At 42.5% G+C, this 23949-nt stretch overlaps 1 protein-coding gene across 5 annotated transcripts in view; it reads left to right on the top strand.

The window, feature by feature from the left end:
• SLC10A7 (solute carrier family 10 member 7) overlaps window positions 1–23949 on the top strand; it is a 189001-nt gene that overhangs the window by 130236 nt on the left and 34816 nt on the right. For all 5 annotated transcript variants that reach the window (XM_045576284.1, XM_036423867.2, XM_036423866.2 and 2 more), the window contains 2 exons: window positions 8176–8211; window positions 19005–19088. In XM_045576284.1, the coding sequence (XP_045432240.1) occupies window positions 8176–8211; window positions 19005–19088 (120 nt within the window). The remainder of the gene's footprint in view (window positions 1–8175; window positions 8212–19004; window positions 19089–23949) is intronic.

Here is a 23949-nt window from a genome sequence, read left to right as displayed (position 1 = left end):
TGCTAATTAGACTGGATGTGCTTCCGGAGGAAGCCAGGGCTGCAAGGGAAGCCCGGGTCCCGGGTGCCAGAGGGTAGCCAGTGCCAGCAGTGGGGAGAAGGCCTACTCTTGCACAAATTTCCTGCATGAAGCCTCTAGTGTTTACATAATCAATAACAACAGGGTCAGTCTGCTGGGCATTTCCTCTGTTGGAAGACAATTCTCCACATGTCTCTCACATTTCCATATAGCTCATGAGCAGGCACTGACTGCCCATGGTTCCCAACTATTTTTTCAAGGATGTTTGTATAGTGAACAGCCCTGAGAGAGAGAGAGATAGCATCTCCCTCTGGAGCAAAGGGTATGCATACTTTCTGCCCGTTACAAAAGATTCAGGTTCCCTAAACTCCACATCCCCTTAATGCAACCTGCTGTGTGCGCAGACATCCATCTGTGCCCAACTGTACCTTCTCGCTTAACTTGGAGGCAAGGGGAACTGAGGCCAACATCATGCTTAGGCTGCTTGCTCTGCTGTGAGAAGTAATTCCTTTGGCTCTGACCCGGAACTCTCCTGTCTTCTTCCAGCATCCATGAAACAGTGGTAGGCCAACTTGTTGTCTTCAGAGTTTGGTAAAACCTCAGCACCTTCACAGTTTTAGAGACCCTCTCCCAACAGCCACAGCACATGTGTCCAATCACTGACTTTCCCCTTTCCCTGAAACTGTCTCTCCCTGATGTTATTTTATTTATTTTTTAAATATATCTTTATTGATTTTAGAGAGGAAGGGGGAGGGGAAAAGAGATAGAAGCATCAATGAGGAGAATCATTGATCAGCTGCCTCCTGCACGTCCCACACTGAGGATCGAGCTTGCAACCAGCATATGTGCCCTGACCAGGAATCGAACCTTGGTTCGTAGGTCAATGCTCAACCACTGAGCCCCACCAGCTTCCCCTCATTTTAGTAAAACCCTTCACTTTGTGTTTAACATAGAAAATAGAAGCTCTTCAATGAAAGTCTCTCCTACTCTCTGACATCAAGCATACAAGTCTGTCTTCTCTACCATCTATCCTTTTCCCTCCTAGTTCAGCAAAGGTGTCAACCCTTCCTCCAGCTGTGCCCTATAACTCCTTCCCGGCTGCCTGCTCAGGTAATGGGCACAGTCCCTTCTCTTTACAAAATCTCTATTCCCCTACCTCATCTTGGCTCCTTTTTATGAATCTTTAAAATCCTCAAGTTTCTCCTTTTAAAGTAAAGCAAAGCAAACAACAATACAGTCATGAAAGACAGCTCCAGGACTTCACAGAAACTTTTCTGGAGTTTTGTTTAAAATTTCACCCCAAAATGACTGGAGTTTTATGTGCTTAGGAGACTGGAATCCTCTTTCCCTCAGCACCATGATGCCCGACACATAACGGGCACTCAGTAAATGCCCGTTTAACTAAATGTGTGTCCCTGAGACAAGCCAGCTACCATTCCTGCAATGGGTCACCACCTCCAGGAAGAGGGATTCTTAGCTGTGCAGACTTAGAGGCTCACTGTCATTAGCGTCCCCCAAGGCGGTTGTGTGCTGGGAAACAAACATGCCAACCAGTGAGTATGTTCTCTTCCTATCAGAAACCCTACTTGGGAAACAAACGTGTTATTCAACATTTTCCTGGCAAGCATGGACACAGACGAGAGAGGATTCCCTGATGTCCTCAATGGCGGGCATTGTCTAGCTGCAACAGTCTGATGCAGCTATCTTCACTGCAGTGCACTGCGCCTGGTAAATAAACCAGAGTGCTCTTGCCCGCTCCTCCTTCCCTGACGGAGCCATAAACATACTGAGAAAGGGGCTTACTTACAAGTACAGAAGGAAGAGGGGAAAGATCACCCAGCACCTTCTTTCCAACAGGCCTTCTGTAGGCTCCTAATGCCTCTTGTTTTCTCCTAAAAAGTTCACTCAACTACTAGTATATATTTTGCCATCCATGTTTATCAGATCATGGTCTCTGAAGACTATATATCCTGGTTGTTTTGTTCAAATATAGGTATCTTCAAAATATTCCCTGCCACCCCTTTATGACTTATTGCTTAGGCTATGTTGGCCGGTCTCACTCATTACATATTGGTTTGACATAATTTTGTGCTTGAGGAATAAACTTTGCTCTAACTTTTTAAGATACCGTAGCACTATATACTGACCATAGGACAAAATGTGAAGACAACCGAGGAATCTCATTAGCATTAATCTTTTTTTTCTTATTTTTTTAAAGAGAGCTTTGCATCGAATATAAATACAAGGTTCAGAGTAAAGGAATTGGCACAATATAATTTTCAAATGTTGAAAACACAACTTTCTTACAAACATAGAATGAAAACACACCAAGCATTTATTTACTAGTAACTGAACAATGAGGAACCAGCAGGATGGTAAAGTTGGTTTCAAGGAGATTATAGCAGTGAGGGTCCATCAGAAAAGCATAGCAAAATAACTTTGCTCATACCTACGGGGCAATAAAAACATAACCTTGTGGCTGTTTTTTCTACTAAGCATAAGTTATTTATATCCAAACAGGACAAACTTGATATGTTAACGTGTACTGTCATAGTCTAACTATAATCAATAGAAAATCGAAGTCAAAGGTATATGCTCTAGGTAATAAAATAACCCTTGGGCTGGCCTACTGGACCATGCTCCAGGATGGCATAGAAAGGACATGCAGTCCTCTTAGGGGCTTATTTCCAAGTTTTGGTCAATTTTTGTTAAGCGAGAGTTGTGTACTCTGAGATTCATCTGGATGAGATGTCTTAAGAGAGGGCTCAGAACGCTCCCCTAGGAGGGACAGTGGGAGGCCTGGGACTTTTAGCCTGGAGAAAACTTAGTGTGGGGACCCAAAAGCTCACTTCACCATTATTCTTAAATTTGTAAATGTAGCCCTAAAAAAATGAGAACTTTAGAGTGCAGGGATTTTATTTACACCATTCAAAAGCAGCAGTTAAAAGGCTCCTTAAAGAACAAAATAAACAAAGAAAGAAAACAGAAACAGACTCTTAGATACAGCGATCAGCCTGATAATTGCCAAGGAGGTGGCTAGGGACTGGTGAAAAAGGTGAAGGGAGTGATAAATACAAACTGATAGTTACACTGTGTAATAACTATGGACGGTGCTAAGTGGGTACTTGAATTATCAGGGGGAACACTTTGTAAGTTATGTAATTGTCTAACCACTATGCTGTATATCTGAAACTAATATAAAGTGACATTGAAAGTCAGCTGCAATTGAAAACTAAAATTTTAAAAGAAAAGCCATCACAAGGAAGGAGAGGGGCAAGAGGGGAAGAGGGGCAATGGGAGTGGTTTGGTGTCAGTGTGAGAAAGAGCTTCCTCCTTGTCAAAGAGCTCCAGCTGGGGCGATGTGTGCCTGGAGAGCAAGGACATTGTCTCCCTAGGAGTCTCTGGCAAAGGTTCAGCCATCACACCCACAGAGCAAGCAAGGGCGACAGTCAAAGGGTGTCAGACATCAGGTGAGGACTGGACCAGGGTGGGTCTGAGATCACTTGCAAAACTGAGACTCTGTCATTCTGTAGACCTTGAGTTATTGCCTTTTAATTAAAAACTGAAAGCACCTTTCCTAAGGCTTGACATTCAATATCCTGGAGACAAAAGCCTACGGAGTCAGTTTTAGTATCTGTGTGATCACAGTAGTTGTTGTAGCAAAACTTTTTCTTAATACTCAGTGGCTGGGATATCGGCCAGCTCAGGAAGGGTCTGGGGTTCTATTCCTGGTTCAACCCCCAGCCCAGGGTGAGTGCAGGAGGCAACCAATCGATGTGTCTCTCTCACATTGATGTTTCTCCCTCTCTTTCCTCCTCCTTTCTTCCACTCTCTAAAAATCAATGGGGAAAACTATCCTCTGGTGAGGATTACAACAACAAAAATATTATAATTCACTTCAGTTTTGCCTTTTTGACAAGTGCTGCTGTTGAGAGAAGTGCATCCACAGTTTTGTTGTTTTGGTTGTTACTTGGGAGTTTGGAGCGGGGGCAGGGAGGGGAGAACTTGGGCTTGTATTTAATGGACTAAATCTCGGTGTCTCAGATTTGACGCTTTTCCCCTCTCCACTAAAGTAATGGAAATATACTCACCCAGTCATTCCCTTCCAGAGGTGCAAATGGATTTTCTGAAGGTTTTTTAAGAGACAATCAAAGCTCATCACTTTGTGACTTGAATTCTTCAGGTATTGCAATCAGAAAGCTTAACAAACTCTCCCAACTGCAAGGATGCTAAAACTATGTTTTGACCTTGAATCTGCAGTGGGGGCAGTAAGGGGGGGGGGGGGGAAGAAGGGGGATGTGTAACATCTTTTGCTAGAAGTGCTCATCCACCACCTCTTGGTTTTAGTCATTGGTGTAGAATTTACTTGGGAAAGAGAAAGAAGAAGCAATCAAATTGAAGCTTCAGAGTGTGAGGGAAAATTACAAGTTGATATGACTTTGCAGCTCCCAATGATAGTTGCTATTACAGTTTAAATTTTTAGGTCACCCTTTTTATCATTGATATTTGCAAAAACCTGACTTAAAAAGGGTATCAGCCATGACACACAAAGGCTTATTTCTCAATTTGATTCATGTCATCAAAAAGACATAATGAGTTTAGAGCTCCTCTCGAGTTTAGTCTTAAAATATAACCCTGAGGAAACAGGGTAAGATTGCAAAGACTTTACTTACACCACTCGGGATCCCTGACTCTGGAGTCAGGAAGCTAAAGATTGAATTTCCAGCATTGCCTCTTTTTATTTCACTCAGTGTCTCTGAGTCTCAGTTTCCTTCCCTAGCAGATGGAGAAATAATAGTACCTAGGGTTATTGTGAAGATTATATAAGGTAATAGACACTAAGCCCTCAGCACATCTTAATTTCCCCATAAATGTTGGCTATTATTATTCTATTGCTAATTCTAATGGCTTCACCAAACCTTAATTATGGAGCTCTTGTCCAGATTAATGACATTCTGGCTGAATCATTCCCTTATACTGCTGCAAAGCAGGTTTCGGCATTGTGTAATGATTCATTCTTAGCGAATGAACTTGAACAGCCATTTTTGAGAAAATAATGGGGAATCTTGAATCCAGAATTGGTAAATGCATCCTATTTGCCAGGAACTTTTTAGGAACAAATATGTAACTATTTTAGGATCAAATATCATAAGTCCTAATGTGTTTTGGTGACTATACACTTGAAATGTCCAGGCAGGAAAACCTGCAGATCACAGTGCTCTGCCTCCCAGAATAAGGTCCTTTCTAAGAATCGGTTGTCAACTAGAGACCAAGGTCTTACAGCAACTAATCGCTGCCCACATGCCTCAGCGGGGCTCTAGAAAACTGCACTGGCCACTGAGATCTCCTCTCCAGGGACCAGAGGTGTAGTGGAGTCAGTTCTGGATTGGGAGATAGACAAAACAGGCTCGAGTGGGCCAGGATGAGAGCAAGCAGTGCTTGGCCCTGATTCAGGCTTCCCCCCTGGCTACCTGCCTCTTAGCACACAGCTACATCCCCTGAGAGGTCTTGGACTGTGAGAGGGCGCCATTTATTTTCTGTGTGACTTTGGTCTGGTTGCTTGGCTTTTCTCAACCCCAGTTTCCTCATCTGTGAAGTTGGCTATTTTATAACCTAACTCCTTTAAGATTGTATAAATGTGCATAAAAGTGCTGAAGCCAAATGCCATTAATAGTACTGGTATTGTTGCTATTACTAATGCCATGCCACTATTGCAAAGGAAAATAAATGGGAACTGGAAGAACATGGGTCCCTGTGTACAATATATGACACCAGTAAGACTCCTCAAACACAAGACAAATATCCTCAGAGTGGTGATGAGACTCAACCTTCTTCCTGGCTGAAAATCCTTATCCTATGACATTTATACTTCCTGTGTCTCAGAAGTATTATTAACGTTATTTATAATCCAAAATTCACATTAATATGTTTATTTTTTATTTTTTAATCTGAATTTAAGTGAACTGACAACAGAAAAACTGCTTAGGTTATAAACTAAGTCATATCCATTCTCCATATACTAAATTATTTACCAACTCATTACACCCTTGTTTTAAATTCTTCAGTCATCACCATTTGTTGATCGGATCCCAAGCTTTCTCTCTTGACCTGCAAGGCCTTTGGTGATCAATTGCTCAACTTTTCATAGTTTTGTGAATGCCTTCCCTCTTCCTGAAATATCCGTACCCCTGTCTGCTGGATCTGTTTCCATTAATTCTTATAATTAATGGAACAATGCCTAGCCTATAAGTGGACATTCAATAAATGTTTAAACAAATTGACTTGAAATCCGATGGCTCCTACATAGACTGAAACAAGCGAGTATTTTTGTTTCCACTTGGCCTTGTAAAGTCTGAAATTCCTACTAATGTCTGAATATATTCCACATCATCAAAAGACAATAGCTCTTATAAATTATTTTGCACATGTAGCTCTCCTAAATGTGTCAATGAGAATTTGTTTCATAGACACTAATGGAGTTGATAAGCCACAATATATGTTTTAGTAAATAGGTTAAAAATATAACATAAATTAAAATGCTATATTCCATTGTCCATTGCAAAAGTTTGCACAATCAAGAAGCATGTGTTCTATTATCCTATCTAATGTACTAGTTGACCACTACGCCCTCACAAATGTGGCGGCACCCACAGCCAATAAGGAGGGAATATACTAATTGACCACCACGCCCTAAAGATGGCGGCGCCCACAGCCACAAGATGGTGGCACCCAGTCCCCTCAGCCCTCACAGTCAGGCCCACCCCCAGGCAGGTCCAGCCACTTTATGCGCCTGCCTCTGGAATCCCCCAGGTCCCTCAGCCTCTCAGCTGCCCAGGGCGCAGGCAAGCCTCAGATGGCAGGTACCCAGCCACCCTGGGCCGCCCAAGGCTCAGGTAACCAGGGCCGGCTGAGGCTTGCTCTGCTGGCAGTGGCAACAGTAGAGATGTGATGCGAGTGTCTCCTTCACTGCAAGATGGGGCAGGCCGGGCTGAGGGACCCCCCCCTCCAATGCATGAATTTTGATGCACCAGGCCTCTAGTTTAACAATAAAATAGGCATATGTGTGAATAATCACATGAGTATACGCCTATGAAAGTCATGATAGTAATGTTCACATGAGATAGGCCAGTCCCTCTTGAGGTCACGTCCAAAAGCTTGTAGTAACTAATGACAAAAGGTCTTCCTAAAGGGTTTCTTTCTCAAAAGTAATGAAGCAGTACCATCCATAGATTTTGGGCAGAATATACTCTCTGTCCGTGTGCCTGTCTCCCTTTCTCACACACATGCACACAGACTCTTTGGGATCACAAAGTTCCAAGTAGAATTCATTAATAAAAATATGAAATGTGTTTTGTTTTATAAATCATAGTGAGGTGTGGAGAGATAAAGGAAGAACTAAGGGGTGAATAGTAATCTCCTGCTTTCTACTGAAACCTGTCAGTTCACTCCCAACTCAAATACCTGGTTTAAAAGATTTATCTACAAGAAACCTAAAAGTTTGTATCCTGCCTCATCGACAACAGCCTCAAACTGTTCCTTGTCATCTCAGAAAACAAATCTTTTGCTCCTTCCTGCTTAGGGGAGGCCGAGGGACGGAGGTGGTCCTGTGTGGCCGAATTAGATGAAAGACTTGCCTTCCACCATGGAGACATGGAGTCTAATCAAGCGAAATGAGTTCTGAGATCCCAGCTCATTTCCTAGGGGACATCAGTTCACATTACAAAATCATGGCGTCTCATTCATCACAACTGACTCAGTCTTTGCTCAGGAGAGAACCCCAACTGGGACTAAACCACCTGTCTTCCATTGCAAAGAGGCACTTTATCTGAGTTAGAGCTGAAAGCCTAGGAGTGAGGAAGCTTTCCAACTTCCACCCGAGTGATACACATGCAACGTGGAAGGCAACTTAAGTTTTGCAAAGGAAGACGAGTTTAAGGAAGATTGGTGGTTGTGGTCTTAAAGATGCCAGACACAAATAATTATCACAGAGATGCTACGGCATAATGGTGGAGAGAGCCAAGATTGGGGCTCCCTCTTCTTTATCTCCTAGGTTTTATTAAAGGATAAGCATTTCCATGCATCAGAGTTTAAAATGGCAATGAAAGTGTGCTGATTTCTATGCTGATAAATGATCATCATCTCTTTTATTTCTTTCAGGGCATTGTTATAACACCCCTGCTACTGCTGCTTTTTGTGAGTATTTTGATGTTGTCTTTAATATCTTTTATTAAAAGCCATCTACAAACCTTGAAGAAAGGCCATTAAAATAGAATTGAAATTTGAATCATTTTGCATGACTTTGCATCGCATTTTGAACTGTTCTCCCATTTGAGCAGTACCAAGTAATAACATGTGGACCCAAAGGGTCTCTGAAGCCTCATGATCCAAGGCCAGTGTCAGGGCCCAGTTATTAAGCCTCCAACTCCTGGAAAAGCCATGAATTATTAGAAATTAGTGGCCTGTGACATAGGTCACAAATGAACCACTCTTTAGTTTTTCATTAGTAAAACCAAAGTGATTGCTAGTAACCCAGAATTTGATAGAAAGAGCCTTGAGTCCAGAACCAGAGACTGCTTAGGTTCCAAGGCTGACAACCAGCTTCCCCACTTTGGGGAATACTGCCTCAATTTCTTCATCTGTAGAATGGGAAGCAATATTACCTACCCCATTGTGCCTCCCAGGAATACTGAATTGTGCTTTAGAAAAAAATATATATAAGCTACTGGTTAACTAAACAAAAATTGTACAGAAAATAAGAAATGCTAATTAGCTGTCTTATTTCTTTTTGTACTAAGCATATGAGAAATTAGATGAAAAATTATAATAGAAATTAATGTTATCTCATGCTGAGAAAAGCATATGTAATCATGAGTGATACCTAAAATATTTTATGAACTGTGCATTTTTCATACACACATCTCCCAAATATAAATCACTCTACTGATCACTGCAATGGAGGGGGTGTGTTTCTGGGAGTGAATTGTAGCTGTTTAACTAGCACTGTTTGTCAGTGAATTAAAACTATGGGGAAAATTTATTTAATTATAGGGTAATTACCCAAGTTGGAATTCAATTAGAGTAATAGAGTGAGGGACTTCATTTCCTACAAGCTGTGCAGGAAGTGGAGAGGGAGAGATACTACTAAACAGTTGGATTCTGCATCATTCATGAAAGACATTATTACCTTTAAGTACGAAGGCCCAGCCTTCCCTTCCCTTTCCTTCTCTTCTGAAATGCTAGCTTCCTTCTGACCAGGTTAGGGGCGTCCAATAATTAGATTACTTCTCTGGGCATAACAAGCCTCATTCATTTGGACTTCACCAGTTCAGAATTTGCAGTGAGTCCACTTGAAACTGAAGTGAATATTGATTTGCATTTGTTTGAAATACAAGACTTGGCACGTACCTACCTGCTCACCAGATGTGAGGGCCTGGGTTCATCCCTTGGTGTTGTTTCTGAAACAGGGTCACAGCGTGCCAGGAGCATCCCCTGCATACACAGCATGGGCCAGTCTGCAGTCCCACTGCAGTGGGCCAGGGGACTAGTACAGAGCCACAGAGCCAGGTATCTGGTAACTGTACAGCAAATGGCCATGTAGCCCAGGCTTTCTCCACTTCAGAAGAAATAAAGAGTGGCATCTCTGACTCATGTGACTCTTAAGAAAATCCGGGAGAAGTCATAGCCACAGCTAGAGGGCTGAGACCTAGGGTAGCACTTTTGAGTATCTCAGAGGCTGGAATCTCTGGGGCCCCGTTTTGGCTCATGATTAAAGAACCAGAGGAGTCCTTTTCCCCTCTCCTTCCCATCTCCATACCATGGAGATTTTCTCCATGGATTAATATTATGGCATCATACTATTGCAAGTTTCCCCCCTTCTTGGACCCACAGACTTGTGAGCTTAGGTTGGTTCTACATTTTAAAATAAAAGAGCAACAAGAATAGCGAAAGAAATCCCAAGATCCTGAACTTAAAAGTGTAATGTTTCCCCCTGAGCCACTTGGGCTGTCCCAATAGGTTGGCACAGACATCATCACCCAACATTGATAGACACTTTTATGTTCTATGACTTTAACTCCCATGCACAGTATATAGCACTTTTGTCACTTTAGGTTGTCATGCAATTTACAAACAGTGGGCATTGCTTAAACACTTGGGTTACCAGGCCTCATTTCCTGAGCAGGAAAAAACCTGAGCAACTTAAAATACGATCATGTTCCATAAAAGATGTAGTGTTGTTGTTCTCATCAACATCCCTGTTATGGGTTAAGTAGTATCCCTCAAAAAGATGTGTTGAAGATCAAACCCATGGTACCCCAGAATGTGACCTAACCCACAGTACCCCAGAATGTGACCTTATATGAAGATAGGCTTATTGTAGATGTAATTAGTGAAGTTATATTGCTGTAGGGTGGGCCCTTACTGCCATATGACTGGTGTCCTTATAGGAAGGGGAGCCAGAGGCACACAGGGAGAATGCACATCAGGTGGAAGCAGAGAAGGAGTGTTGGGTCTACAACTCTAGGAACACCAAAAGTTGCTGGCAAACTTCAGAAGCAAGATAAAATGAGGAAGGATCCTCCCCTACAGATTTCACAGGAAGCACAACCTCATTGATCTCAGACTTAATAGCTTCCAGAACTGTGAAACAATATATTTCTGTTTATCCAGTTTGTGGTGTTATCCTATATAATAAAAGGCTAATATGCAAATCTACCGAACAGCAGAACAACTGGTCACTATGATGAGCACTGACCATCAGGGGGCAGACACTCAACTGGGAGCACTAAGAATTTCCGACTATGCGAGGGCACAGGCTGGGCTCAGGGACTCCCCTCCCTCCCTCCTCAAGTGCATGAATTTTGTGCACCAGGCCTCTAATGTTACAGAAGAAACTAAAACAACACCTGGAAATTAATTGTCTTTTTTAAAAATCATATCTTGAAAGGGGGTGTGTTCTCATTCACAAAGGGAGAGTATGGCCTCCTAAACACAGAGTTCATCCATAGTAATGGGAGGGAGAGAGGTAGAATAATTCTTATTGAGTAGATATAGTGAGAATTTATTACATAACCCCGTGTCAAGAGCATGGCTACCTTTAGAGGTAGGTATTATCCTCACTTTATATGAGAAAACTTAGATTCAAAGAGTTATTATAACTGGGTTTAGACTGTACAACTAAAGAGCACAAGCGTTTTCAGTCAAGAGTCTGCCTCCCCGAGGGCCCCTTCCAGGTGATACACAGCAAGCCTCCCAGGAGGCAGTGGTTTTAAGACATGATCAGCACTCAATTGCTACTTCTTGAATATTTTTATTCTGGGTAACACATGAAAGACTAAATAAGAACAAGGCATAATTATTACCTTGAACAAACTTAAAGTTTATTTGGGTAAATAAGAATAAAAAATGGTGAAGACATTTAGAGGGAAAATTAGCCACTTCGCTGTGTTACTCAGACTGAGTTGCATAGGAGTTCATGGAAGAGAGAGGTCGGGGTCAGGGAGAGAAATCCAGGCCTGGCCTTGAGGCTGCAGTCATATTAGCTTTCTTAGTAAACGGCTATCTGTGGTAAAAAAAAATAATTCTTCAACTTCTGATCCATCAATAGAAACAATGAGTACAGCCATTACTGTCTTATAGAATAGTCTATTTTTTGTCATATGTTCCCCATGTTCATTGCATAATTGATAATCACATGTATGAAATGATAACAAAACACTTAAAGAGAAGCTATCCATTTAATTGGCCTAGATGTTTTACTCCCGTAAATGTTTCTAAAGCAAGTGAGGACCAATATTCTCTTGAACCCAAGAGTAGCTTATCTTCTGACTGTGTGTGTAAATCGCACAGAGGTGGTTCTCACACAGGGAGAACTTTTTGAAGCTAAATAATCCGGAGTCTTTAATAAAAATCCCTGCCAGGGCTCTCCCTCAGACCCCCAGACTTTTGAACCCTAAAGAGCCAGGAGGAGCACCTGATACACCATTTCCAAATGCTCTAGCTAGAAGTGACATTGATATACTCCCTTCTCCTTTAAGGAAAACCACCACAGAGGCCAGCTCCCCTGCTGGTCTGGGACTTCTCAGGCTGCACTGAAGGGAGGGAGACAGAGACTGGGTGAGCTCAGGCACAGCGCTGTCTCCGCCACACTTTCCCTGCCCCTAGCTCCTCCCAACACCAGCTGCTGGCCTCCCTGAGCAGGCGGGGTCTGCTCTGCACAGCATGAGGAGGACTCTGTGTCCTTGCACCACCCTTGCTGAGGGTCCCCACACTCAGAGCGCTCTTCTGGGGGAGCTTCAGCATCTGCTCAGTTTAAGGGACTGTTTGGTTAGCAGCAGTAGGCACTTCGGTTCCTGAACCAAACTAATACTGACAAGACCAGATCCTGTGGTCCGGGGATTAGAAGCAAAGATTGTTTCTGGGTGCTTCTGAGATTCTCTGCCCCCAGCCCTCCAGGTCCCCAAAGCCTGTCTCCCCACAGCATTCCTCTGTGCACTGTGATATGCCAATTTACCATTCATTTGGGTGCATCCCACTAAAATGTCTGTGTGGTTTGAGTAACCGTTGTACATTGGGGCCTTCAGTTATGGAAGGTAATCTTTTCATTTTAGGTTTTACATTAGCCTATACCAACAAGACATGTTTTTACATATTTTTTGTCTTTGAACATCAGTTGAAGCCTGTTTTGCTCGTTCCTTCCCAGAACAGGACACACCATGCACCTGGAGTAAAAAAGGCCCTTCCCCAACTAAATTCATGCCTTCCAGGTAGTGACCCAGCTCTAGTTTGATACGGGCAGCTGAATCAGAATCAGCCACATTCTTCACAATCATGTTCTTAATTTTAATAGAAATAAAAGCCAGTTTGACACGGAGCCTGTCAGCTGGTGTACACTTAACTCCTCTGTGTGTGGAAGTAATCAATGTCATCGTTGTGTCCCTGGAGAGAAGGAGCAGCTGGGTGAAAGAAAGGCTCAACTGGAGTTTCTGGGGGAAGATGGAAACCTAGAAGGGATTGGGGGCTGGGACCAGGGACACTGCTGTCGGCTTCTCTCTGTAACGGAAAGGAGAGAGGTATGGGAGAGTCCGTCCGTCTGTGGGCACTAGACAGTTAGATGCGATAGTAAACAAGTTCCTTCCTTCTTCCCCTTCGCCCAGGACTGGGCTCCATGGTGATGGGTGATGGGCAGGGTAAGGGTGGGCACTGGACAGGAAGCGAACAAGACCTATTCTGTCTCAAGCAGCGTCTTTCCCATTTCCTCGCAAAAAGAGATTTACCATCCGTCATTCCATTGTATACACTATAAATATATATCCTTATTTTCCCCTGAATGTGGTGCTAATGAAAGCGAAGACCAGTCATCAAGGGTGAATTATTTAATGCAATAATGTTTTAATAGCTGAGAAGAGGCACACGTAGTGGAGACGCCTGTGGCTAATGGATTTCCCTGGTAGGAGATAAAAGGCTGATTACACAGCAGAGCAAGGGAAGACCTGGTGCATTAATGACAATTTACAGGTCAGCTCACTTACAGGAGAGATTTAAAACGCACCATCTGTTTTCTAACTGGAGCTTGATAAGTATGATTTTACGGACAGTCACCCTCCTTCCGTCAAGAATCGGTACTTGTTTGTCTTTCTGTGTCTTCTTAGTTTGGCCCCATAATATTTTACTGACTGGACCCCCAGATTCTTTCCAAATTAAATAGCTTCTGAATTGGATGGATTGATAGCAGCCAACCCTGCTTCCATTCAGCCTTTTCCTGCCAAGTTCAAGTCCTAATGCCCAGAACACATCATTGTATGTGCTGGATTAACGGTGGATTGAAGCTCCCCTGGAATTAGTCTTATATAATCGTGAGAGCAGTGAGAAAATATCACTCAAATAATTTTCTGGACGCTGTGGTTGAATTTGGGAACCCCAATTGAAAAGGCTGTACCATCTACCCCTGTGGATCGAGCGCCTCCACACACACCCAGTTTTTTTTTCTTTTCCTCCTCTTCTTGCTTCTGCCTGCCTTCAGTTCCCCACCTCCATGTAGCCCCAGCCCCCAATCCCCAGCCCCCAACATACTAATGCACTTCCCTTCCTTCTCTCACAGGGGCTGGAAGGGGGAGCCCACTCCTGCTCCCTTACCCTTTCCACTGCTCCTTACCCTCTGTAACTAACATGCAGTAGAGTGTAGGATGAAGTTAGAGACTGTGGAGCGACACTTATCGGTTTGGATTCTGTCTCTGACACTTTTAGCTTTGGTGACCTTAACCAAGTCTGTTCTGTGCCACTCTTACCTCATGAAAATTGGGGTACCGATAAGACCTACCTTGGGGAGTTGCTGTATTAAATTATTCAACACACATTGAGCATTCAGAGCAGTGTCTGGCACATAGAACATGCACAGTCTTGCTGCCATTTGTGTAATTAAGACAATTGGGTGGGAGGCCAGCCCACCGATCCTTGCCTGGGCCTGTGAATTCAGCAGGGCCCTGTAACATACCAGAAGTTGGAAGGACAGGAAGAGAGAAAACGTTGCTAGGCCTCTTTTTCTACCTATGTATGCTGGTCATTCGTTAAGCACCTGCTATGTACTGGATTAGTGGTTCTCAGAGTTGGAACCCCAGCTCTGCAGCACCAGCCTTTGCTCTTCCCCAGATGTTCTGAAGGTGGGGCCAAGCAGTCTCCGTTTTAAAAAACTCAAAGGATGCTTCTGGTGTGCTAGTGTAAGAACCAGTGCCCCAGATGTAAAAACATAGCCACTCTGCTGGGCACGGGGAATGTGAACTTGAGTAAGACCCTGTCCCTGGCTTTCAGGGAGCACACAGACTCCTGGGACTGACAGACAGCAACCGAGGGTGCTGAGAGGTCCAGTGGACACACAGAGCCCCAAAGGAGGGGTAGCCACATCTGCATTTTGGGGAGAGGGTTTGGAAAGGATTCCTAAAGAAGAAATGCTTGAACTGAGTCTTAGGAAGAGCTGAGGTCTCTTCTGGTTCTCAGTGAGGAGGGGAGGACATTCATAGGCAGATGAAGGGTGGACCTTACTCAAAACTCAACTTTTGAAACTGGAGGGGAAGGGTTTGTCCTCAGAGCACGGCTGATCCCCAGCACCTAGGGCGTGCCCTGGCTCACAGGTGACACCAGGAACTGCTTGAATGAACACAAAGCTCCTAAATCCCACATGTTTGATTTTCACTGAATCACTTCTTTTCAGCATAAGATATTAAAACAAATCAACAAACCTCCTTGTGAGTTTCTGCTTCACAGCACTATATTCCAGAAAGAAATTAACCGATGACCGGGTTGTTTAAGGCACTGTGTCTTGAAGCACACAGGTTGGCAGCAGGAGGTAGGTCACCATTAAAGCTGTGCTACCTCCGTAGCTCAGTGAGGCCCAGAGCACTTGCTTGACCAAACAAAGTCTTTCTGAACCTGTAAGTCTATCCCAGTGCGAATTATGGATGCTTCTCATAAACACACTTGTCCACACGACAGAAGCCATGGCAGGTTCCTCATTAAAGTGTGATGAGCTGAGTACCCCAGACAGCGAGCTTCCTTCTGCTTTAGTTAAGGTCAGCTCTGCATGCAGAACGGCTGGGTCTCCGGCTCTTCCAGGCATGCTCTCAGGAGCCGCCCTGTGCCAGCACTCACTCTTCTTTCTTCTGGATGCCAGGCATGCTTCACAGAGTCAGAAACGTCCCTAAGGGCCCCCTGCGTCTCCACACTGACCCAAAACCCGTCTGGCGGCCAATTCGAAAGCTACAATAGGTTTTGTGCCAAATTAGAGCCCCGCACTGAGGTTCCCTTCCTCTCAGCCACTTCTAAGGGAGCCCTCCGGCGGGATTGCCTCCCAGCATCCCCGCGGACCCGGCCTGGCTTTGTGTAACCCGTTAATGACATCTCTGGCTATCTTGCTCTGGCCTCTGATCTGACAAGGCCTCTGAGGAGAGCGGCTCTAACCCGTGTTCCTCATCTAATGCATCTAAGATCACAGGCACCGCAGAGGACAGAGGGACCTGGAGACCATGGCAACCGTCCCTCACCCAGTAGCCCTCTCCACTGTCTCCAAGGAGCAGGAAGCTTCCAAACACTGACCGAGCAAATGATGAATGGAAGTTAGAATACATGGCATTCTTAAAACAGAAGTTGAGATGGATTTTCTTTTACTTCTCTTATGCCAAATTTGACCTTTTAGATCAGGGGTGGGGAACCTTTTTTCTGCCAAGTAACCCTCCAAATTAACTTAGTAATGAAGCCAGAATTTTACTCTTTTCTCCATGTGATCTCTGAGTTTATTGCTGTGCAGGAATACTCTATGGCTAAGCAAACAGCCTTTCCAGTGTGGGAGAGCTGTTGTTAGGGAGCAGATTTGGCTGAAGGGTGGCTGGAATGTGTTTTAGAAGCATAGCCAATTTCATATCTTAAAGCAGCGATTAGAAACCTCAGTTTTCACATACTTAAGAAGAGGGAATGGAATGGGACTACAAGTCTCTCCCAGGGTTAAGATCTGTCAAGTTTAGGTCTTCTCCTCTGGAGCAGCATTAAGGATCTAAGGAGGAGGCGGGGATAGCTGAGGGCAGAGAACTCTGCTCACACACTCACGCAGACACACACACTCCCACAGAGACACACTCATACAGACACACTCACAGCGAGACACACATTTACACTCATTCACACAGAGACACACACACTCTCACAGATACACACCCTTAGACACATTCACACAGACACACACTCATAGACACATATGCATTCACATTCACAGACACACAGAAATGCACACATTCACAGAGACACAGTCACACAGACACACACACACATTCACATCCTTCTTCACATAGCTATCTTCATGACTGTATGACCTTTGTGTCTAGGTGCACATATGAATTAGTTGTGTTACTAGTGATAAACAGAGAAAAAATACTATGTAAGTTTTATAATACCACATGATAATATTTTTATATACTACTATACTTAAGTTTTGTGTTTGTTTAACTTTAGGAAAAATGGATATGGTTTTGAATAAGAGTCTGCCATTTTTTAGCACGTCATGTTTGCCCATTACTTCATTTCTTTGTTCTGCACAAGTTTATTCATCCACAAATGCATTCTCTGTGCCAGTTACTGGGTTAAGCATAGGGATGGCAGAGGGACGATCGCTTGTGATATGGTTATTTATTAAAATACCTTGAAAGTATTGACTTATAAAGTTGAGATAGAAAGAGGAGCAGGGCCGTGTAAGATCATCCATGAGCTTCCAGACAAGAATCATCACCTTTTAATAGATAGTTATTATTACCGTGACTACTACTGGCTGTCTCCAAACATTGTAAACCTAAGGATAGATCATTGAGTTGGATGTTTTGAACTCAAAAACTTTGTTCTTTAAAGTGTATTTTTCTGTTCATCTAGTGCTTCAATTTCCTGTAAGATATGTTTTTCTTTATTTCAATCCTTGCCCCAGGGGTATCCTAACAATTGATATTTTTGAAGAGAATATATTTTTTAAGTACCTTGTGCCTCTAGGACATTGCTGCTCTGAAATAGTCTGAAATTAGATTTTACTACTCCAGCTTTGCATTAATAGAAACCTCTAACAGCCATGTAGTATTTGCTACCTCAGGAATCCTATCTGCTCCTCACCAGTTCCACGTCTCCTGTTTCCCTCTCTTCATTTCGTTAGTGTGTCTCGGTAAGGAGGAAAGGGCTACAACTTATGAGTTAAACCAGTGGCCTTTGGCCAGTGGCCAGTGTTGAAGATAGTGTTGAATGAGTGCCAGCACCAATGGACAGGACATAAATTCTTGGCCTTTTGAATGCATCTAAATTGGGCTGGCGATAGGGTACAGAACTACTCCAGGGTGGAGAAAGGTTTCAGTTCACACACAGAATCTCCCATTTCATCCTGGGCTACTTACCGACTTCATTGATCTAAGGATTTTATTTTAGTTAACATTCTATGCGCTCAGTCATCACCATTTCAATGTATTTTACAAAAATGATTTTTCCAAAAGGTATTTCCAAGTTTAACTAAATGTAGGTAACTATGGAAATTGAGGTTTGATCTGCAGTGGGAGGGTGACTGCAAGTTCCAAGGGCCAAGGAACTCATTAGTGATGGTTTGAGTGAATGAGATGCAGAAGGGAGTTATGAGAGAGATAAATATCTATGGAACAGGTTAGTATTTTGTCAGGTTTGAAAACCTGAAGGAGGTTTGAAAAGCATCCAAGTTCATAGGAAGACAGCAGTTTTTGGTAGTTAAGGCTAATGTGAGGGTGCCACTGTGTTTGTAGACAAACTTCATCTTGTGCTGCTGGCTCTTATGAAACTGAGAATGCAGCAATTAGCAAAGAAAGAGCCAAAAAGTGAGGAAGGGTTAAAAAATAGGAATTATGAACAATGCTAAGACATACACATTTGGGAGAGGTATACTGACATTTTAAGTTGAAAAATAAGTCATGTTCAGGATTTCCCATTTGCTAGACTTTGTGTAAGAAACAAATTAAAGACTCATTGCTTTTGTTTTGAAGGAGTAAGAAAGTTAGAAAATATTTTATTTTCATATCTAAAACTATCACCTTGATAAGAGAGTAAGATATACTTTTGTTTGTTTTAGGTAGGTGATAGGTGATATGATAATTACATAAACTATGATTATAGGTAAAATATCATCCATACAATTATAGACACTATGAACAGAGAATTGCTTTATTTTTCAGAATTGAATTTCATAATAAGCTATCTCAGTTCATTGTAAAACAATATTATTGTTTGTCCTCAAACTTAGTGTCCCAATAAAAATTGTATTCTAAACTACTTAGGAGTCTATTTTGTGTTAAATTTTTAAAAATAACTTCACTTGCTCTTTGAATATAGCTACCAAATTTTAGGTGCATTATGAAAGAATTATCTTATTGCATGATTTATCTAACAGCACTGTTTGCTCACTTGTTCCAAGTAACTCTAACCCCTCTTATATTTTTGTTTAACAGCTCGGCTCATCCTCTTCGGTGCCTTTTACATCTATTTTTTCTCAGCTTTCTGTGACGGTCGTGGTTCCTCTCATTATCGGACAGGTAAGGTCTCCAATTCATCTGCTCTTTTTCCTTATAAATCAAATTGTGAATTCTTACAAAATGTCAGGACAATTGAGAAAAAGATAGAGGAAGAGTTAGTTAAATGAAGGTATAAGATTGTGCAACACAAGTTTTATCAATCACCATATTCTCGTTGTTGTTGTTTTTAGTTAGTGACAATATGCTTTACAGATAGCTATAGAAAAGGACACCTGGTCTATGGCCATAACACCCTGAACTCGCCCGATCTCGTCTGATCTCGGAAGCTAAGCAGGGTCGGGCCTGGTTAGTACTTGGATGGGAGAAAAGGACACCTGCCCACAATCTTGATTTTTTTTAAACATTTATTATTCCTTCTTTAGAGCTCTGTAGCTAGCTTAAAACATTTAGCAAACCGTTACCTTGTTCTGTGACCTCCGGTAAGGTCTCCGCATTTGGGGCCATTGCTGGGAGCAAGCATCTGTCCTTGGCTACTCAGAGCCTCCTCCAGCAGCAGGTATCCTATTTGTGATCGTGTAATTGGTAAAATAAACATTTAATTCTATAAGCTCTTACATTGGATCCTAGAAAATTTACTTTCCTTTGCCATTCTTATTGAATTGGACAATAAAATAAATTTGTACAAATTAATTTCTTATAACAAGGTTATAATGACCATGTAATTTAATTATAAGATATAGGTTTTAAAACAAGGTTGTTTTTCTACTCACAGGTAGCCACAGTAAAGAATGACAAAATTTAATGTGCTACTAAATGAGCGAGTTTTAGGAAAGAATATATTTGGATGATTAAGGGCATAGAGCTGGGTTTAAGAACAAGTAGGTTCTAGATTTAGTTCTACCTCTTATTTGCTGTGTGACCTTTGGCAAATCATTTGATCTCCTTAGCTCCAGATTAACCACTTATTAAATTACATAATAATAATGCCCATCTTAAAAGGTATCCAATGACATGGGGATGTGTATAAAGGTTTTGTCATTAAAGAGCCTGACACAGGTAAGTACTCCATAGCATCTGTCATCACAATCACTATCAAATTCCCTACAAATACTACACAGAAGGCAACTCTTAGAAATATTAACTATAAAAAATTGTGTATATACAGACATGCAGTATTTACAAGCTATCTTGGGTTAGGGTCCCTGGGAAATAAACACTGAGACCAATGTTTCCATGTGTGGAAGTACCCTGGGGCTCAGCACCTTCAGGAGGATGAAGGAAGGACAGGATGAGGAGGTGAACTATGACTCAATCCTGCGGTGTTTTCAACACATCCCCGGGGTGCCCTGGAGCTGAGAGAACCCCCAGACTGTCCTGCGTACTCCAGAGTGCCTATCTTGATCTCCTGTCCCTCCCACTCCCCATGGGAGGTGTGACCTTGGGTGAATCTGCTCGCTCAGCAACAACTTCCAAAAGAGCTCAACTGAGATCTTGCAGCCAAGCAAGCAGCCCATTCCTGAAGGGATGGAGCTGGGTGGCTCATCACAGCATCCACCATATAGGCACTGATCTTTTAGTTTTATTTTCATTTTGTACTTAGAAAAGGGACTGAATTTAGGAAAAGAGGGAAGGATTTTAAAGCACTCCCAAGTACAATTTGATTAAATATGATTGATACTTGAACAGTGCTGATCACAGAACAGGAATCTGAATAAATATCATTTCCCCCGTCTACCTCTCTAACTTCTTTGCCACATTTCCTACACTGTAGCCTTCCTGTCTTTTTCTCAATTCCTGCTTAATTTCTCTATTTAAAGTGTCTTTCTACCCACTGTCCCACCCCAGTTCATTGTTCATTTGACTCTTTATTCATATCTTCTTTGAACCACCTATCTGATTTCCTGATTGTCTTTATTGCAGCACCTCATTTGATTTCTTTCTTGTCCTTTTTCACTACTTTCTTACCACTTGTTTTCCTGTTAACTATTTGTCTCCTTGATTAGACTATAATGAGTATAGGAACCATATTTGTTTTGCTTACCATTACATACCCAGAGCATAGTCCCCCAATACATATATGCTGAATGAAAGAATGAGGGAGGGAGGGGATGAATGAGAGTTCTATGATCAGGGAGGGAAATGCTGTATCTTATAGAGACATAACAATACCTACCTGCCCTCCTCAGATCTAGACAGTTTATATTGTGGATAGTATTAGTTTAAACCCATACTTCTTTTCTTGGTTCTGAAAATAATTTCATATACTAGCCAGGGCTCATACATTCTTCTCTTAGTGGATCTTGGAAATATGTCTGTTAATAATAAATGTTCGGCTTAAAACATATGGACAAAGAAAATATCCTTGTCAGTCATTTACCTGTTTGTTTGTTTGTTGTTTTTTTTTAATGCAAATGGCTATATGATTTATATAATTAAGAAGAGTTAGCAAAAGAGAATAATTATTTGTTAAATTTCTTACCCTTTACATGCTCAATAGTAAAGTATTACAGTAAATTATAAAGTAATAAAAGTAACCAAAGGTAGTGCAAATGGTTCTTTAAAAGTACTCTAGGTATCAAAGTGCCTATATTTACATCTACCGCTCCCTCCTATATTCCATCCAGGCAGGCAGTGCCCCCATTTCCGCCTCAGAAATATTATGCCTGACATCTTCACATCGACACCTTCATCCTATCCTGTTTAAATGCACCTCCCAACCTGTCTCTGCTGTGAGCCCCTTCAGGTTCCGACCCAAGGTCGTTGCTGTCTATGGGGTGGTCCTGAAAACAAACCAGACCAGCTTATTCCTCTCCTTAAAGCATCTTGCTGCTCCCTGCTGCCTATTGCTGTGTGACCCACACAGCCCTTTGTCCTCTGGCCCAGCCTGCCTCTCCACAGGCACCTCCCACCCCTTCCTTTACACTCCTGTTCTGCCATATGCAGCCTCTGCGCCCCCCCTCCCCCGCCCCCGACTAGGCCCTTCAAGGCCCCATGCCTTTCATCTTACTGTCCCATTTTTCCTGCCAGCAAACTCCTACTCATTCCTCAAAACTCGCTACAGAGATGCCCTCTGACGTACAGCCCACCTGCTCTGTCTCCCCAGTTCCAGTTCCCCAGTATCTTGATGCATAATGTTTAGCAGGGGAGATTATACTTGATCTGTGCACCTCCTGGAAGCAGAGACTCTATTATAATAAGTATGTTTAATAGCACACTCCATCGTAGCGTGTGAGCTGTATAAAAAGATTACCTGAAGACAGCTCTGAATTTACCTTCACCGAGTCCCCAGCAGCATCTCCCTCGGGTCTCCAGCTTTGCTAGAGAGAAACCACATAGCTGGTCTCACTTTGTTTTAAATGCTTGAGCCCAGATGTAAAATGGCATGCAACACTTCCTAGACGTCTCACTCGACTTCCTCATAGGGTTATTCCACCCTGTCCTATATTTTCAAGCCCCTTCTACTTCCCCTAGCACTCTCCCCCTCGCCCATTGCATTCGGGGCTCACTGCCTTTGCTTCTGCTTCTCAAACAGGCCAGCCAAATCCTGCCTTAGACACTGCATCGTTGTCCTTGTGCTTGGAACACCTTCTCCCTCTCAGAAAGGAAAGACCTTTCCTCCCCCTCCCCCCGGCCCCCACCTTGCTCGCTATTGTCCAGTGTAAACCTCTGCCTAACAGGATAGTATCTGCTTCTTGATGTTTGTTGTTTTTGCTTTTTATTTATCTCCTCTAACCAGAGGGTGAGCTCCATGGACTAGGGACCCCTCAGGAGAGAAAAGTCATATTCCTGCTCAGCTGGCTAACTAGCTTTGGAACATTTTATGCAAGTTGTTTGGGCTCTGCGAGCCAGTGTTTTCAGCAGTAAACTGAGCAGGATAATATCTCTATGACCTTTCTCTTTACAACAATGAAGTAATAGTGGGGAAGAATATTCAAAAAGTAGATGATGGGTGCTTACTATGTTCATTTATTATTGTTGTTTATACTTTTTTTAAAATATATATTTTATTGATTTTTTTTTACAGAGAGGAAGAGAGAGGTAGAGAGTTAGAAATATCGATGAGAGAGAATAATCGATCAGCTGCCTCTTGCACACCCCCTACTGGGGATGTGCCCGCAACCAAGGTACATGCCCTTGACTGGAATCGAACCTGGGACCTTTCAGTCCGCAGGCTGACGCTCTAGCCACTGAATCAAACTGGTTTTGGCTGTTGTTTATACTTTTTATTAAGTATACTTTTTACAAAATATACATAGGATTTGATTGATTTGATATCCCAACTATACATTTCAACAGAATATTAATGAAGAAACAAAACACTTTATGAAAATTGATGGAGTCAATGGAATAGAGGATAAAAATTAGAAAAACAATCTGAAGCCACCTTGAAGAAAAAAATACATTTTAAAATTCAGACCTAACATGAAAAATTACCCACCTTATATCCCCACTCAAAAATCAGTTTATACAATAGATATAAACATCAGTAGGGGAAAAGGCAAGAAAATACCACGGGTAGGAAAAACCGAAACGGAAACTAGAGTGATCCATATTACATCTCTTGGTTATCTCTAAATATGGGCACTTGTCACCTAAGGTGTGTTTGTCTCCCAGTGTGCGTTGTGCGGGTCCTGCAGTAATTGATATGTGCTCAACTTGTTAGAAGTACGGGGAGACAGGGATTCAAGTTTCCCCTTAACCGTCACTGGTGCTTAGTTTAAAATAAAGAAAATCAAATACAAAAGGTGAGACAATAAAATCAAAAGCTGTGGAAGATTTTCCCCTTCTCTCTCCATAGGAAAAGGCAGGCAAGTCCATGAGAATTTGTGATGTGGCTTTGAATGCCTGAGTTTCCCTGAGCGCTGAGAGCAAACGAATGAGCACAGATTCTGAGGAGACACACTGGCCCCCTCATCAGAGT

Source organism: Pipistrellus kuhlii, unplaced genomic scaffold (assembly GCF_014108245.1).
Source record: "Pipistrellus kuhlii isolate mPipKuh1 unplaced genomic scaffold, mPipKuh1.p scaffold_m20_p_8, whole genome shotgun sequence".
Lineage (NCBI taxonomy): Eukaryota > Metazoa > Chordata > Mammalia > Chiroptera > Vespertilionidae > Pipistrellus > Pipistrellus kuhlii.
Note: the sequence above shows the minus strand (reverse complement) of the source record. Positions and strands in the feature narration are given on the sequence as shown.